Below are 18,132 nucleotides of genomic sequence, written 5' to 3'. Positions count from 1 at the left end.
CTCTCAGCCATTCGCTCCTTGCTACTGTTACACCGCTCCGCCATACTCACCCGACCTCCGCTCCGACGCCGCAGTCAGCCTCCGCTCCCATGCCGCAGCCTCTCTCCACCCGACGGCCGCGGCGGTCACCTGAGACAGGCTCGCGACCGATGCCTTCCCTGCATGCTATGCGCCATAGGCCGCGGCCGCGCCTCCTTCCTGCTTCTTATGCTCCGGCTGTGCCCTGACCCGGAAGCACCTTTGGACCAATGGCTGGCCAGACGGGGCCATATCAGGCCGCTTCCCCCTGAGGGGGGCGCCTGATCGTTGTGTTTCCTAGCACTCTGGCCTCGCTTCATCGTGTGCTCTCTGCTCCTGCAGTTCCGTTCTCGGCTGCTCCCTGCAGCAGCCTCTCAGTTCTGCTACCTGTGTTCCTTGTTCTCGTCCGCAGTCCAGTCTCCAGTGTTCCTGCCATCCTACTCCAGTCCTGTCTCCAGTGTTCCTGCCGTCCTACTCCAGTCCTGTCTCCAGTATTCCTGTCGTCCTACTCCAGTCCTGCCTCCAGTGCTCCTGCCGTCCTGCTCCAGTCCAGCTTCCAGTATTCCTGCTGTCCTACTCCAGTCCTTCCTTCAGTGTCCTTGCCGTCCTACTCCAGTCCAGTCTCCAATGTTCCTACTCCTGTCATTCCTCCTCGCTCCAGTCTTCTGTCTCTCTTCATTCCAGCCTCCTGGTTCCAGTCTTGTTTTTCCGTTATTCTTTACTTCAGTCTTACTCCAGTCCATCCTGAGCCGCCCCTCTCGGTACCGGCTACCGTGGTACTCGAACCCCTGGGCCTGCTCCTAACGGTCCCTGTATAGGGGTCGGTTCCATCTGGCAGCTCGCCCGGGGCCCCTCGGTGCCACGGTCCAGAGGGTCCACTCCCGGAGGTTCCTTCTCCAGACCACCCACGCTAACAGTACGATCAGGCCATGGACTCCGCCGGTACTACGGCTGCTACCCAGAAAGAGTTGCTATTCCTACAGGAGAATCAGGGTCGCATTATGTCAGTCATGAAGTCGATGGACACCCGTTTGTCAGCCTTACAGGTGGCCGATCCTGGAAATGCCACTCAGCTGGCCAGCCTCCAACAGGATCTGGGTCAGCAGCAAGATACTCAAGCCCACATTTTTGTCCTACATGGCCTCCTTTGATAGTCACTTGTCGGCCCTCCAGGCTGCCACTGCAGTGCCGACTCCTCCTCCCGCGTCTACTGCTCTCCCGACGCCCCGCCTTGCCAAGCCGCCTCGTTTCACCGGGGATCCCAAGCTCTGTAGGGGGTTCTTAAATGAGTGTAGCCTCCACTTTGAATGGCTGCTGCAGCAATATCCCTCGGATCGGGCCAAAGTGGCCTTCATCATGTCCCATCTGGAGGGAGATGCCCTGTCATGGGTAAACCCTCTCTGTGAACGTCACAACCCGGTCATCTCGAGCCTACCGGTTTTCCTGGATGCGTTTCGTAAGGTTTTCGATGAGCCGGGTCGGTTAGCCTCTCTCACGTAGTCACTCTTTAACTAAAGGCCCTTTTACATTTAGCGATGCACCAGCGATCCAACCAGCGATCCGACCCGGTCAGGATCGCTGGTGCATCGCTAAATGATCGCTAGTGAGCTTTCATACAGAAAGATCTCACAGCGATGCAGCAGCGACGCAGCGCACGATACTCACCTTTCACACACAGCGATCCTGCGTCCTCCCGCCCGCCTCCACGCGTCGCTGGACGTCACAGCAGGAAGTCTCAGCAGGAAGCGCCCGACGAGAAATGGAGCCGGACATTCTCGCGCGATCAGCGATGAGCAGCGGGGGAGCCGGTCGCTGGTAAGTATCACACATAGCGATATCGCTATAACGTCACAAAACCAGTGACGTTTTAGCGATATTGCTAGCGATATTGCTTAGTGTAAAACCCCCTTTACACCAGGGCTCTCTCACGGTCAGACAGTACGCTATTTGCTTTTGCACTATCTCCTCCGAGCTCGGCTGGAATAACGCGGCTTTGGTGGGGGCATTCTGGCGTGGTCTTTCTAGTAGAATAAAGGATGAACTCGCAGGTCGAGATACCCCGTCCACCTTAGAGGACCTTATCTCGCTGGCTACCCGCATTGACCTGCGCTTCCTGGAGCGCGCTCGGGAGTCAGCGAGAGACAGGCGGTCCTCCAGGTCAGTTTCTCCTTTCACCCGGTCTGCCAGCTCCCGTTCGGTCAGGTCCTCTTCCCTCTCTTCGGGTGAGCCCATGCAGATAGACCGTCTCATGTTGGCCGAGTTGCGTCAGAGGGAGACGGGCACAGGGTCTGTGCCTCTATTGCGGTGATTCGTCACACTATGTCCGTACCTGTCCTAAGAGACAGGGAAACGACTCCACCTAGGTCAGGTAAGAGGCCTTCCTAGGTGATGATCACTCTCAACCTCTTACGATTTCTGTGCTTTTGGTTTCAGGAGGGAGGCGTGGTTCCGAGGTGGCCTACGTGGATTCGGGCTCAGCGGGTAACTTCATTCGGCCGGAAGAGGTGGATAAATACCAAATTCCTGTAGTCACTCTAACCCAATTCAGATTGCCACCGTGGATGGCAAACCGCTACAGGTGACAGTCACCTTGGCCACTGAAGAGGTGGAGTTGCAAGTCGGAGCCTTACATCGAGAGAAGATAGCCTTTTACGTTTTGCCTAAGCTCTCTCACCCCATTCTACTCGGTCTTCCTTGGTTAAGGACTCACCAGCCTGTTCTCGACTGGTCTTCTGGGGAGATACTCCGCTGGGGGCACCCGTGCCAAGCTCGCTGTCTGACTCCTGTCTGCCTGGTGGCCACTCCTCGGTCATCTCCAGACCTCCCGGGTCTTCCTCCAGCCTACAGCTCGTACGCCAATGTTTTTGATAAGAAGGAAGCGGAGGTCCTCCCTCCACACCGGCCATTTGACTGCCCAATTGAACTTGTTACCGGTTCAACCCCTCCAAGGGGCAGAATCTACCCTCTGTCTCCCGCAGAGACCACCACCATGTCCGAGTACGTCCGAGAGAACCTCGCCAAAGGCTTTATGCGGAAATCCTCTTCGCCCGCGGGAGCCGGGTTCTTCTTCGTCAAAAAGAAGGACGCAACTCTACGGCCGTGCATTGACTATAGGGGCTTGAATGAGATTACCATCAAGAACAGGTACCCTCTTCCACTCATTCCGGAGCTGTTTGACCGTCTCAGAGGGGCTCGGGTCTTTTCCAAGCTGGACCGCAGAGGAGCCTACAATCTGGTCCGTATCCGTGCAGGTGACGAGTGGAAGACAGCTTTCAACACTCGAGATGGCCATTACGAGTACCTGGTCATGCCCTTCGGTCTTTGCAATGCTCCTGCAGTCTTTCAAGAGTTTGTCAATGAGATCTTCCGGGATCTCTTCTACTCCTGTGTGGTCGTGTACTTAGACGACATCCTCGTCTTCTCGCCGGACCTCTCGTCCCACAGAAAGAGTGTCCGCCTGGTGCTTCAGCATCTTCGGGAGAAGCGCCTGTATGCGAAGATCGAGAAATATGTCTTCGAACAGACCTCTCTGCCGTTTCTGGGATACATTATCTCCGACGCTGGTCTAAGGATGGATCCCGAGAAGTTGTCTGCCATCCTCAAATGGCCTCGCCCCGTCGGATTAAAGGCGATACAACGATTCCTCGGGTTCGCCTACTATTACCAGCAATTTGTCTCCCACTTCTCCGCGATCACAATACCCATTTCTGCGCTCACCCGTAAAGGGTCTACTTCCAAGGATTGGTCTCCTGAGGCAGAGGAGGCCTTTCTGACCCTAAAACGGGCTTTCTCCACGGCTCTGGTCCTGTATCGCCCTGAGAGCGATCGACCTTTTGTACTCGAGGTGGACGCTTCCTCGACGGGAGCCGGGGCGGTACTGTCCCAGAGAACCGCCTCCGGTCGCCTGCACCCTTGTGGCTTCTTCTCGAAGGCCTTTTCTCCATCCGAGTGTAACTACTTGATCGGCGACCGGGAACTTTTGGCCATCAAGTTGGTCTTGGAGGAATGGCGCCACCTCCTGGAAGGAGCTGTCCATCTTTTTGTCATCTTCTCCGACCACAAGAATCTGGCCTATCTCCAGTCTGCCCAGAGACTTAACCCTCGCCAGGCCAGATGGTCCTTATTTTTCGCCCAATTTGATTTTGAGCTACGATTCCATCCTAGCAACAAGAATTCCAAAGCCCACGCCCGGTCCAGGGTCTTCCAGCCACACGAATCCACGGAGGAACCTTCGCATATCATTGATCCCACTAGGATCATCACCGTGGCTCCGGTGAACTGGCTTACTCCCCCACCTGGCAAGACGCTTGTGCTAGAGAATCTCAAGTGAAAGGTTCTTCTATGGGGGCACTCCTCCAAACTGGCCGGCCATGCCGGAACTAAGAAGACCCTTGACCTCATCACGCGTCACTACTGGTGGCCCACGCTTCGCCAAGATGTACTCGACTTTGTGGCTTCTTGTCCATCCTGTGCAAAAAAACAAAGTGCCACGGAGACCTCCGTCCGGCTTGTTGCTTCCGTTGCCCGTCCCTACGGTTCGTTGGGAGAACATCGCCATGGATTTCATCACCAACCTACCCTGCTCTGCGGGCTGCACAGTCATCCTGGTGGTGGTGGATCGTTTTTCCAAGATGGCTCACTTCGTCCCTCTGCCCGGTCTTCCCTCAGCGCCGGAGCTGGCCAAAATCTTCATTCGTCAAATCTTCAGACTTCACGGACTACCTCGACGCATTGTGTTTGACCGAGGGGTTCAGTTTACCTCCAAGTTCTGGCGTTCGCTTTGTAAGCTCATGAACGTTTCCCTCGACTTCTCGGCCTACCATCCACAGTCCAACGGACAGGTAGAGCGTACCAACCAGACGCTTACGGGGTACTTACGTCACTTCTCCAACGCCCACCAGAACGATTCGGTCAACTTACTCCCCTGGGCAGAGTTCGCTTATAACAACCATGCTGGTGAGTCTTCGGCCAAGTCTCCGTTTTTCATTGTTTTTGGCAGACATCCTGGTGTTGTTCTTCCGATAACTCCTGCCTCCGAGGTACCCGCGGCCAACGCCTTGTCCTCTGAATTTTCTAAGATTTGGGCTGAGACCAACAGATCACTCAAGAGATCCGCTGATCAGATGAAGAACTATGCGGACAAAAAGAGGTTGGATCCTCCTCCGTATCGTGTTGGGGACAAGGTCTGCCCTCCTACAAATTGGGTCCACGCTACATCGGTCCGTTTGAAATTCTGGGACGTATTAATGAAGTCGCCTACAAATTGAGGTTGCCTGCTTCGCCCCGGATCCCGAACACCTTTCACGTCTCTCTCCTGAAGCCTGTGGTGCTGAATCGCTTCCATTCCTCGCTTGATCCTGGTCCTCAGCCGGTGGGTGCCGATGATGTCTTTGAAGTGCAGGACATTCTCGCTGTGAAGGGGGTTAGAGGTAGGACTTTCTTTCTTGTTGATTGGAAGGGCTTTGGTCCTGAGGAGAGATCCTGGGAGCCTCGGGAGAATATTAATGCTCCCCGTATCCTCAAGAGGTTTCTTGCTAACCTCCGGGGGGGTGGCTTGGGGGGGTACTGTTACACCGCTCCGCCATACTCACCCGACCTCCGCTCCCACGCCGCAGCCTCTCTCCACCCGACGGCCGCGGCGGTCACCTGAGACGGGCTCGCGACCGATGCCTTCCCTACATGCTTTGCGCATGCACCCTAGGCCACGCCTCCTGCCTGCTTCTTATGCTCCGGCTGTGCCCTGACCCGGAAGCACCTTTGGACCAATGGCTGACCAGACGGGGCCATATCAGGCCGCTTTCCCCTGAGGGTGGCGCCTGATCGTTGTGTTTCCTAGCACTCTGGCCTCGCTTCTTCGTGTGCTCTCTGCTCCTGCAGTTCCGTTCTCGGCTGCTCTCCGCAGCAGCCTCTCAGTTCTGCTACATGTGTTCCTTGTTCTCGTCTGCAGTCCAGTCTCCAGTGTTCCTGCCATCCTACTCCAGTCCTGTCTCCAGTGTTCCTGCCGTCCTACTCCAGTCCTGTCTCCAGTGTTCCTGCCATCCTACTCCAGTCCTGTCTCCAGTGTTCCTGTCGTCCTACTCCAGTCCTGCCTCCAGTGCTCCTGCCGTCCTCCTCCAGTCCAGTCTCCAATGTTCCTACTCCTGTCATTCCTCCTCGTTCCAGTCTTCTGTCTCTCTTCATTCCAGCCTCCTTGTTCCAGTCTTGTTCTGTTATTCTTTACTCCTGTCTCAGTCTTACTCCGGTCCATCCTGAGCCGCCCCTCTCGGTACCGGCTACCGTGGTACTCGAACCCCTGGGCCTGCTCCTAACGGTCCCTGTATAGGGATCGGTTCCGTCGGGCAGCTCGCCCGGGGCCCCTCGGTGCCACGGTCCAGAGGGTCCACTCCCTGAGGTTCCTTCTCCAGACCACCCATGCTAACAGCTATCTCGACTATTTTCTCCTTGTCACCCTCTCGGCCATTTGTTCCTTGTTGCCCTCTCGCCCATCGCTCCTTGTCATCGGCTTGGCTATTTGGTTCTTGTCATTGGCTTGAACGTCGCTCTCGGACCTTGTGCCTTGCAGTCAATTCACCCCTTGCTTCAGGTCCATGGCTTGCTCCGTGCCGTCAGATTGCCTCTCGCTCTTTGTTGTCGGGTTGCTGCTCCCTGACGTCGGCTCGTGCCATTGCTCCTGGTCGTCGACATGACCCTCGCTCCTGACTCCATTCCCTCGGCTTGCCCCATGTCGTCAATTTGCTCTGTGACATTGTCTCACCCCTTGCTTTGTGTCCTTGGCTTGCACTCTGTCATTGGATCTCTGTTGTTGGGTTGCCCCATTGTCATGATACTAGTGCTGGGTGACCGGCACTGCTGGGGTTAATGTTCTGACCTCAGTGCAGACTCTCACTTGCACACCTGGGACCTATTATGGTGGCCTCTCATTGGTTCTGGGGAGGCTTCTTATAGCCTCAGGAAGCTCCCATCCCCCATCAGTTATACTTTCACCCTTGGCGTTGTGTGGTGACCCCTGAGTGTGTTAGTGCTGTGTTCTGGTTGCTTGATTCTCTGTGTCTGACTCGGTCTGTTCTCTGGATATCGCTTTGTATTCTGCTTGGTACCTTCTACATCTGTTTGGTTTTGATCTCTGCTTGGCCCTGACTATCCGTTCTGTCTCACCCCTGCTACTGTATTGATATCTTGTGTATGACCTTTGGCTTTGTCTGACCTCCCGTCTGTTTATCCCTCCTGTACCTCGCTTGCCTGTATTGTGCTTGACCTCTGCTTTGCCTGACTCTGAGTTTTCTACCTTTTCTGAAAGCAGGACGCTAAGCCCCGCCCCCTTGCAGTCACATGACCGTTCACATGACCATAGGTCCTGTGCCGGCTTGCTAAACTTCTACATTCAGGTCCTGTGAATCTTTATTTTCCGGCTGTTCTTGTCTCCACGAGTCCCTACAGTGCGGGTGAGTCCCTGCTTAGCGGAGGCTGTACGGCCGGCGCTGTCAGGACCCTGACATTATAACTGACCATTAAGTTTTTGGGGGGGTTTTTTATGCAGAGAGTTATGGATCCCATACAGTCGCTGGCTGACCGAATGAAAAGTCTGAGTCAGATGTTTCAGGGTTTATCTCTGGAGCAGAAAGCTCTGGCTCGTTCTCAGCAGCAGGTTTCTGAGACAGTGCGGGGAGCTCTAGCTGCTGGGTCTCTGGGGGCTGGGGCGAGTGATGTTGTTTCAGTGTCCCCAGAACCACCTGTTAAACTGCCTGACTTTTTTTCTGGAAACAAAAAGGAGTTCAGGGTCTTCATGGAGGGGTGCAAACTTTTTTTTAGTTTGAGACCATGTTCCCCTGGGGACGAAAGCCAGAAGGTAGGGGTCATTATGTCTCTGTTAACAGGGTCCCCACAAGCTTGGGCTTTCTCCCTTTCTCCCACTGCCCCTGAGAGAGTGTCTGTGAATGCATTCTTTGAGGCCCTGGGCACATTTATGATGAGCCTGACCGAGTGCGATTGGCAGAGGACATGGTGATGAGCGTCTGTCAGGGGAAACACTCAGCTGAGTGGTTTTGTACTGAATTCCGCCGCTGGGCCGCAGAGGTCTCTTGGAACGACGCCGCACTCTGAGGACTCTTTCACAGAGGCTTGTCCGAGCGGCTGCAGGATGCCTTGGCGTTACATCCCCCACCTAACTCTCTCGAGGACGCTATGACCCAGGCCGTCCGCATGGACCGCAGGCTGCGGGTCAGAGGGGCGATGCAGGTGGAGACTCCATTGTTCCCCAGTGGAAAAGAGACTGCCCCTGAGCTCATGATTGTAGGCTCCCTCTCCCTGAAGGATACGGAGAGGAAACGCCGGAAGGACAAGCAGTTATGCTTTTACTGCGGTAAAACGGGTCAATGGAAAAGGGAGTGTCCTGATTGCCCGTCTTCAACCCGGTCGGCGGGAAACGACTAGGTCTGGGTAGTCATCGGGGAGACTACTCAGACCCCCAGGTACCCTTTTCCTCGTTTTCTAAAGTGTTACTGCCAGTGGAACTGTTTGTGGACGGTAGTTCTTTTCCCTCTACAGCCTTCGTGTACTGCGGGTCATCAATTAATCTCATTGACTCCCAATTGGTCACACGCTGCAAGATAGGGACAGTTAGGCTCAAGGTTCCGATCAAGGTGATGGCCATTGACTCCTCTCCCCTCACTAAGGAGGGAATTCTCTTTATGACTGACTTGTTTTCGCTCAGAGTGGGCGCTACTCATGTGGAAAACCTAAGTTGTTTTGTGCTGGACAATCTACCTGCAGGGTTGGTGTTGGGCATGCCCTGGTTACAACGCCATAACCCAGTTATTAACTGGAAAACGGTGGAGATTGTCCAATGGGGGTTTAATGATTTTAAGTTATGTGATAAATCTGCACTGCTGGTTGAACCTGTTAAATCTGTGTCTGTATCATCTGTCGAACTGGAAGTTATTCCGGAATGCCTGAAGGACTTCGAAGATGTATTCTCCGAAAGCGAGGCCGAGACGTTACCGCCACATAGACCCTTTGACTGCGCTATTGAGCTGGTCCCGGGGGCTAAATTACCTAAAGCCTGTCTGTTTAATTTGTCCGGTCCTGAGTGCTTGGCTATGAAGGAGTACATTGCTGAAAGTCTGCGCAAAGGACACATACGTCCTTCAGTCTCACCTGTGGCAGCAGGCTTCTTTTTTGTAAAGAAAAAAGATGGCGGGTTACGTCCCTGTCTCAGATTACTGTACGGAATACGTACTCCCTTCCGTTGATTCCCGATTTATGTAACCAACTATCGGGCAAAGTGGTTTTCTAAACTGGATCTTCGGGGGCATATAATTTGATAAGGGTCCGAGAGGGGGATGAATGGAAAACCGTGTTTCTCACGACCGAGGGACTATTTGAAAATTTAGTCATGCCGTTTGGTCTTACCAACGCCCCCGCCATATTTCAGAATTTCATCAACGTGGTATTCTCGGATCTCATTGGTCGTTTTGTCGTTATCTACTTAGATGATATTTTGATATATTCCCCCGACAAGCATTCTCATTTGGAACATGTACGAACTGTTCTCCAAAGACTGAGAGAAAATCATCTGTATGCCAAATTGGAGAAATGTGTATTCTGTGTGCAAGAATTGTCTTTTTTGGGATTAATTGTATCCGGTGAGGGTTTTCGCATGGACCCCAAGAAGGTGCAGGCCATTGCAGATTGGGTGCAACCCCAAGATCTTAAGGGTCTTCAGCGCTTCTTGGGGTTCGCCAAATATTACAGCAAATTTATCCGGGGGTTTTCGCAAGTGGTCAAACCTCTCACGGATCTAACATGCAAAGGTGCGGATGTGAGAAATTGGTCCTCACTCGCAAAAGAGGCCTTTGCGACGCTGAAAAAATGTTTTATGTCTGCTCCTGTCTTGGTACAGCCAGATCCTTCCAAACCATTTGTGGTGGAGGTGGACGCCTCCGACGTGGGGGTGGGGGCGGTGTTGTCCCAAGGGCCTGCCACTCTAACCAAACTCAGGCCATGTGCCTTCTTTTCCAGGAAGTTCTCTGCTGCTGAAAGAAATTATGATGTTGGCAATAGAGAGCTTATTGCGGTCAAGTTGGCGTTTGAGGAATGGAGGCACTTTTTGGAGGGGGCAAGTCACCCGGTTACTGTGATCACTGATCACAAAAATTTGTCATACATTGAGTCTGCTAAAAGATTAACGCCCAGACTGGCCCGTTGGTCACTTTTTTTTTTCTCGTTTCCAGTTTACTATTACATTCCGGCCAGGGTCAAAGAATGTCAAGGCTAACGCCTTATCTCGTAGTTTTCATCCTGTGTCTGCCCCTGAGCCACCGTCCTCCATTCTGCACCCTGGGGTGGTGTTAGCAGGGATCTTGTCTGAATTGGAACGGGAAATTGAGTTGGCCCAGTCTCTGGCTCCTGCTGCCAAGGCAAGGGGCAAGTTGTTTGTCCCAGAGCAACTTTGCCTTAAACTCTTGCAAGAGTTCCACGAATCCAAGTTGTGTGCTCACCCTGGTATATCAGCCACGCGACTGGCGGTGGCTAGGATCTTCTGGTGGCCTACTCTGGGTTCTGATATAAAGAAATTAATTTCTGGTCATGGGGTCTGCACTCGTTCTAAAAGCTCCCATAGCCGGCCGGCGGGGGAGCTGATGCCCTTGGAAGTTCCCAAAAGACCGTGGACCCATCTGTCCATGGATTTTATTACCAATCTTCCCTCTTCCAGGGGTAATACGGTGGTATGGGTAGTGGTGGACAGATTTTCAAAGCAGGCTCATTTTGTACCCCTGTCCGAATTACCTTCTGCTGAGACCTTATCCAGATTGTTTGTGCAGCATGTGGTCCGCTTGCATGGGGTACCCCTGAATGTGGTGTCTGATCGTGGCGTGCAGTTTGTGGCTAAGTTTTGGCGTGCTTTCTGCAAAAAATTAGGGATATCTCTGTCCTTTTCGTCTGCATACCATCCCGAGAGTAATGGTCAGACGGAATGCACTAATCAGTCTCTGGAACAGATGTCTGACTTCTGCTAGACAGAATGACTGGTGTGATACACTGCCGTTGGCTGAATTTGCCTTCAATAGTCGGGTGAGTCAATCCACTGGTATGTCCCCTTTCTTGATCAACTATGAGTTCAGTCCTCATTTTGGTGAGTTTTCTCGTCTGGATTCGGGGTGCCCCAGGGCTGAGGACTCTGTGCAGCGGTTAAAAGATACATGGGCAGAAGTCCAGCGGCGTATATCTAGGTCTCAAGGCAGGTATAAGTTTTTCGCGGACAGGAAACGAACACCTGGTCCCATGTTTCAGGTGGGAGAGAAAGTTTGGCTCTCCATGCGAAACATTAAGTTACAGATTCCGTCAGCCAAGTTGGGCCCCAAATTCATTGGCCCGTACAAGATTGTGGAAAAAATCAACCCGGTAGCGTACAGGCTGTGCCTTCCACCCTCTTTCAAGATCCCTAACGTCTTCCATAGATCTCTACTGAAGCCGTTTGAAGCAGTCCGGGGAGAATCCGAGTCCGCTGCTCCTCCGGTTTCGGTTGAGGGACATGTGGAATATGAGATTGGTCACATCGTAGATTCTAGGTTGGTACGGCGGTCAGTACAGTACCTAGATCATTGGAAGGGGTATGGGCCGGAGGACAGGTCCTGGGTGCCGGCCCGGTTGATGCATGCGGATCGCCTGGTTCGGGCTTTCCATGCTAGGTACCCGGGCAAGCCTGGGGGTCCAGAGGCCCCCCGTTGAGAGGGGGGTACTGTCATGATACCAGTGCTGGGTGACCGGCACTGCTGGGGTTAATGTTCTGACCTCAGTGCAGACTCTCACCTGCACACCTGGGACCTATTATGGTGGCCGCGCATTGGTTCTGGGAAAGCTTCTTATAGCCTCAGGAAGCTCTCATCCCCGTCAGTTATACTTTCGCCCTTGGCATTGTGTGGTGACCTCTGAGTGTGTTAGTGCTGTGTTCTGGTTGCTTGATTCTCTGTGTATGACTCGGTCTGTTCTCTGGATATCGCTTTGGATTCTGCCTGGTACCTTCTATGTCCGTTTGGTTTTGATCTCTGCTTGGCCCTAACTATCCGTTCTGTCTCATCCCTGGTACTGTATTGATATCTTGTGTATGACCTTTGGCTTTGTCTGACCTTCCGTCTGTTTATCCCTCCTGTACCTCGCTTGCCTGTATTGTGCTTGACCTCTGCTTTGCCTGACTCTGACTTTTCTACCTTCTCTGAAAGCAGGACACTAAGCCCCGCCCCCTTTCAGTCACATGACCGTTCACATGACCATAGGTCCTATGCCGGCTTGCTAAACTTCTACATTCAGGTCCTGTGCATCTTTATTTTCCGGCTGTTCTTGTCCCCAGGGGTCCCTACCGTGCGGGTGAGTCCCTGCTTAGCGGAGGCTGTGCGCCGGCGCTGTCCGGACCCTGACACCCATGTTGCTGCTACCTGTCATCGGCTCGTGCTTTTGATCCCGGGTGTCGACTTGACCCTCTCTCCGTGCCATCGGCTCGCTCCTCGCTCCCTGTTGTCAACTCGGCCCGAGCTCCCTGTCGTCGGCCCACCCTATTTTGTTGGCTCTCCCCTCGACCCGTGTTGTTGCACTCCCCTTGCACTATTTCTTCATCTTACCCCACATTGTTGGCTCGCCCCTCTCTCCATGTTTTTATCTTGCCCACAAGATGTCAGCTTGCCCCTTTCTCCATGTCATCGTTTTGTCTCCCTTCTTTGACTCACTCTTCGTAGGCTTGCCACTCATTGGTTCATCCCTTGTCGTTGGATTGACCTTTGCCCATAGTCTGTTTTTCCCGAATCATTGGCTTACCCCTCTCTCCGCATTGTCTGCTCATCCTTAATGCCCCCTGTTGTCTGCTCATCTCATGTCATCGGCTCGCCGTCTGCTCATCCTGAGCCACTGGCTTACCCCTTGCCTTCGGCTCGACGATCGCCCCACGAATTCGGTTCAGCTCTCTTCTGCTCGCGCCGCTTAATCGGATTGACTCTTTCCTCAGGTCATCAGCTCGCCCGCGGCGTCGGATCGACCCTCGACCCACATTGTCAGATCGACACTTGCCCCGTGTCATATGCTTGAGCCTTGTTGGATCGACCCTCGTTCTGTGTCTGATCACCTTGGTGTCATCAGCTTGCCCCTTGTCGTTTGCTCGACCCTCGCCCCCTGTCGTCGGCTCGACCCCTGTCGTCTGCTCAGACCTCGCCCCCTGTCGTCGGCTCGCCCGCTCCTCATTGTCGGCTGGCCCTGTCGTCTGCTCGGGCCTCGCCCCCTGTTGTCAGCTCGCCCCTTGTCGGCTCACCCCTAGTCGTCGACTCGCCCCTCGACCTCGGCTCGCCCCTCCCTCTCTGTCGTTGACTCGCCCCCCCGTCGTCAGTGTGCACCTACCCCGTCCTCGGCATGCCCCTCCCTCTCTGTCTGCTCAACCTCGACTTCAGCTCACCCCTTGTCATCGGCTCGCTGCCCTTTCCCCCGTCCTCGTCTCACCCCTTGTCGTCGGCTCCCCCCTCGTCCTCAGCTCGCCCCTCCCTCTCTGTCGTTGGCTCGCCCCCCCGTCCTCGGCGTGCCCCTCGTCGTCGGCGTGCCCCTCCCCCGTCCTCGGCGTGCCCCTCCCTCTCTGTCTGCTCACCCCCCGACTTCAACTCACCCCTTGTCGGCTCGCTGCCCTTTCCCCCGTCCTCGTCTCACCCCTTGTCGTTGGCTCGCCCCTCGTCCTCAGCTCGCCCCCCCGTCCTCGGCTCACCCCTCGCCCTCGGCTCACCCCTCGCCCTCAGCTCGCCCCCCGTCCTCGGCTCACCCCTTGTTGTCGGCTCGACTCCCGTCCTCGGCTCCAGGGCTGTGGAGTCGGAGTCGTGGAGTCGGAGCTCATTTTGGTGGAGTCGGAGTTGGAGTCGGTATAAAATGGACCGACTCCCACTCCTAAAATATATAATAAATTGGATACAGTAATTCAATGCAGGATGTGCTGAATATTTTTTTATAGGAGTTTGGGAAAGTTATGAAATGTCCTATAAATGGCTGTTATATTCCTGATCTAAGGCTACATTCACACACAGCGTTTTTCCTGTGTTTTTTGAGGATACGTTTTTCAGCTGCAAAAGCTGATCATCTTTTTAAAAAACCGCATCACCTGAAAGGTTTTTGAGCTCATAGATAATGTTTTCAATAGCAAAAGCAGATTAGAAATCTGCTCTATCTATCCATTTATCCATATCTGTCTATCCATATCGTATCTGTACCAAAAAGAATGAAAACTGGGTAGTACACCAATATATATTCTGTTCTATATAAATATCTTGATTATTGGATCATAAAAATGATTAAATGTCTGAGGTTCACATTGTACTACAATACATTTTTCACTTAAATATAAGCAATATGTGTGGGAGTCGGAGTCGTGGAGTCGGAGTTGGAGTCGGAGTCGGTGTAAGGGAAATTGAGGAGTCGGAGTCGCAGGTTTGGCTTACCGACTCCACAGCCCTGCTCGGCTCGCCCCCCGTCCTCGGCTCACCCCTTGTTGTCGGATCGCCCCTCATTCCTCTGCTCGCCCCCCCCGTCTCACCCCTTGTCGTCAGCTCGCCCCCCCCCCGCCCTCGGCTCACTCCTTGTTGTCGGCTCGCCCCCCGTCCTCGGCTCACCCCTTGTTGTCGGCTCGCCCCTCATTCCTCTGCTCGCCCCCCCCTTCTCACCCCTTGTCGTCAGCTCGCCCCCCCGTCCTCGGCTCACTCCTTGTTGTCGGCTCACCCCTTGTCGTCGGCTCGCCCCCCGTCCTCGGCTCACCCCTTGTTGTCGGCTCGCCCCTCATTCCTCTGCTCGCCCCCCCCCCGTCTCACCCCTTGTCGTCAGCTCGCCCCCCCCGTCCTCGGCTCACTCTTTGTTGTCGGCTCACCCCCCGTCCTCGGCTCACCCCTTGTTGTCGGCTCGCCCCCCCGTCCTCGGCTCACCCCTTGTCGTCGGCTCACCTCTTGTTGTCGGCTCGCCCCCCCGTCCTCAGCTCACCCCTTGTTGTCGGCTCGCCCCCCGTCGTCGGCTCGCCCCCCGTCCTCGGCTCACCCCTTGTTGTCGGCTCGCCCCCCCATCCTCGGCTCACCCCTTGTCGTCGGCTCACCTCTTGTTGTCGGCTCGCCCCCCCGTCCTCGGATCACCCCTTGTTGTCGGCTCGCCCCCCGTCCTCGGCTCACCCCTTGTCGTCAGCTCGCCCCCCCGTCCTCGGCTCACCCCTTGTCGTCGGCTCGCCCCCCCGTCGGCTCACCTCTTGTTGTCGGCTCGCCCCCCCGTCCTCGGCTCACCCCTTGTCCTCGGCTCGCCCCCCCGTCCTCGGCTCACCCCTTGTCGTCGGCTCACCTCTTGTTGTCGGCTCGCCCCCCCGTCCTCGGCTCACCCCTTGTTGTCGGCTCGCCCCCCGTCGTCGGCTCACCCCTTGTTGTCGGCTCTCCCCCCCCCGTCCTCGGCTCACCCCTTGTCGTCGGCTCACCTCTTGTTGTCGGCTCGCCCCCCCGTCCTCGGCTCACCCCTTGTTGTCGGCTCGCCCCCCCGTCGTCGGCTCGCCCCCCGTCCTCGGCTCACCCCTTGTTGTTGGCTCGCCCCCCCGTCCTCGGCTCACCCCTTGTTGTCGGCTCGCCCCCCCCGTCCTCGGCTCACCCCTTGTCGTCGGCTCACCTCTTGTTGTCGGCTCGCCCCCCCATCCTCGGCTCACCCCTTGTCGTCAGCTCGCCCCCCCGTCCTCGGCTCACCCCTTGTCGTCGGCTCGCCCCCCCCGTCCTCGGCTCACCCCTTGTCGTCGGCTCACCTCTTGTTGTCGGCTTGCCCCCCCGTCCTCGGCTCACCCCTTGTTGTCGGCTCGCCCCCCGTCCTCGGCTCACCCCTTGTCGTCGGCTCGCCCCCCTGTCCTCGGCTCACCCCTTGTCGTCGGCTCACCCCTTGTTGTCGGCTCGCCCCCCCGTCCTCGGCTCACCCCTTGTCGTCAGCTCGCCCCCCCGTCCTCGGCTCACCCCTTGTCGTCGGCTCGCCCCCCCGTCCTCGGCTCACCCCTTGTCGTCGGCTCACCTCTTGTTGTCGGCTCGCCCCCCTGTCCTCGGCTCACCCCTTGTTGTCGGCTCGCCCCCCGTCCTCAGCTCACCCCTTGTCGTCGGCTCGCCCCCCCGTCCTCGGCTCACCCCTTGTCGTCGGCTCACCCCTTGTTGTCGGCTCGCCCCCCCCGTCCTCGGCTCACCCCTTGTCGTCAGCTCGCCCCCCCGTCCTCGGCTCGCCCCCCCGTCCTCGGCTCACCCCTTGTCGTCGGCTCACCTCTTGTTGTCGGCTCGCCCCCCGTCCTCGGCTCACCCCTTGTTGTCGGCTCGCCCCCCGTCCTCGGCTCACCCCTTGTCGTCGGCTCGCCCCCCCGTCCTCGGCTCACCCCTTGTCGTCGGCTCACCCCTTGTTGTCGGCTCGCCCCCCCGTCCTCGGCTCACCCCTTGTCAGCTCGCCCCCCCGTCCTCGGCTCACCCCTTGTCGTCGGCTCGCCCCCCCGTCCTCGGCTCACCCCTTGTCGTCGGCTCACCCCTTGTTGTCGGCTCGCCCCCCCGTCCTCGGCTCACCCCTTGTCGTCAGCTCGCCCCCCCGTCCTCGGCTCACCCCTTGTCGTCGGCTCACCTCTTGTTGTCGGCTCGCCCCCCCCGTCCTCGGCTCACCCCTTGTTGTCGGCTCGCCCCCCGTCCTCGGCTCACCCCTTGTCGTCGGCTCACCCACCGTCCTCGGCTCACCCCTTGTCGTCGGCTCGCCCCCCCGTCCTCGGCTCACCCCTTGTCGTCGGCTCGCCCCCCCCGTCCTCGGCTCACCCCTTGTCGTCGGCTCGCCCCCCCGTCCTCGGCTCACCCCTTGTCGTCGGCTCGCCCCCCCGTCCTCGGCTCACCCCTTGTCGTCGGCTCGCCCCCCCGTCCTCGGCTCACCCCTTGTCGTCGGCTCGCCCCCCCGTCCTCGGCTCACCCCTTGTCGTCGGCTCGCCCCCCGCCCCTTGCTGTCGGCTCTCCCCCTCTCTGTAGTCGGCTGCATGCGCTCCTTGTGGTACTAGATGTGTGCGCATCTGATTATTGTGGTTGCCGGGTCCCGTGCTGCAGGATGAGTGCGGCCCCCTCTCTGGGCAGTGACACAAGCAGACACCTGCCGGCTGTGCTCCTGCCATTGTCTCCCTGTAATCCCCCCGCACGTCGTGGAGGTGAGCGGCGGAGAGATGGAGAGACGCCAGCTGTGAGTGCAGGAGGCGGCATCGTCCTCCAAGGTCACCGATCAGCGGAGGCGTCCTCATAGCTGCCGGTGACAGAGGGCACAGAGCCTCCTCCCGTGTCCCCGGCCATGTCTGATGTCACCTGGGTGTTGGCTGCTGGAGGTGACACCGTGAAGTGCTGCCTGCAGCCTGAGCGCACGGACTAGACCAGAAGCATGACCCCGGCGTGGACCTAGAGACTGGAGACAATGTGGAGACCCCTGTACTCCAACACCCCACCACAGGAAGGGTATCCAGTGTACCAGCTGCCATACAGGTGTGTGCCCCCTCTATATGCTGTCATACAGGTGTGTGCCCCTCTATATGCTGTTATACATGTGTGTGCCCCTCTATATGCTGTCATACAGGTGTGTGCCCCTCTATATGCTGTTATACAGGTGTGTGCCCCCTCTATATGCTGTCATACAGGTGTGTGCCCCTCTATATGCTGTTATACATGTGTGTGCCCCTCTATATGCTGTCATACAGGTGTGTGCCCCTCTATATGCTGTCATACAGGTGTGTGCCCCTCTATATGCTGTCATACAGGTGTGTGCCCCTCTATATGCTGTTATACAGGTGTGAGCCCCTCTATATGCTGTCATACAGGTGTGTGCCCCTCTATATGCTGTCATACAGGTGTGTGCCCCTCTATATGCTGTCATACAGGTGTGAGCCCCTCTATATGCTGTCATACAGGTGTGTGCCCCTCTATATGCTGTCATACAGGTGTGTGCCCCCTCTATATGCTGCCATACAGGTGTGAGCCCCTCTATATGCTGTCATACAGGTGTGTGCCCCTCTATATGCTGCCATACAGGTGTGTGCCCCTCTATATGCTGTCATACAGGTGTGAGCCCCTCTATATGCTGTCATACAGG

General features: G+C 56.3%; 1 protein-coding gene across 9 annotated transcripts in view; it reads left to right on the top strand.

Moving 5' to 3' along the window:
- Nucleotides 1–18,132, top strand: part of PLEKHA7 (pleckstrin homology domain containing A7) — a 247,585-nt gene that overhangs the window by 51,754 nt on the left and 177,699 nt on the right. The window contains exon 1 of one of the 9 annotated variants that reach the window (XM_073550761.1): nucleotides 17,114–17,528. The exons of the other annotated variants lie outside the window; for them this stretch is intronic. Coding sequence (XP_073406862.1) covers nucleotides 17,461–17,528 — 68 coding nt within the window. The 5' untranslated portion in view covers nucleotides 17,114–17,460. Of the gene's footprint in view, nucleotides 1–17,113; nucleotides 17,529–18,132 lie in introns of those variants that run through there. 9 annotated transcript variants of the gene reach the window in all.

The sequence above is a fragment of the Dendrobates tinctorius genome, unplaced genomic scaffold (assembly GCF_039654945.1).
Source record: "Dendrobates tinctorius isolate UK_male_01 unplaced genomic scaffold, ASM3965494v1 ptg000168l, whole genome shotgun sequence".
NCBI classification, from domain to species: domain Eukaryota; kingdom Metazoa; phylum Chordata; class Amphibia; order Anura; family Dendrobatidae; genus Dendrobates; species Dendrobates tinctorius.
This window is presented reverse-complemented; position numbering and strand designations above follow the sequence as displayed.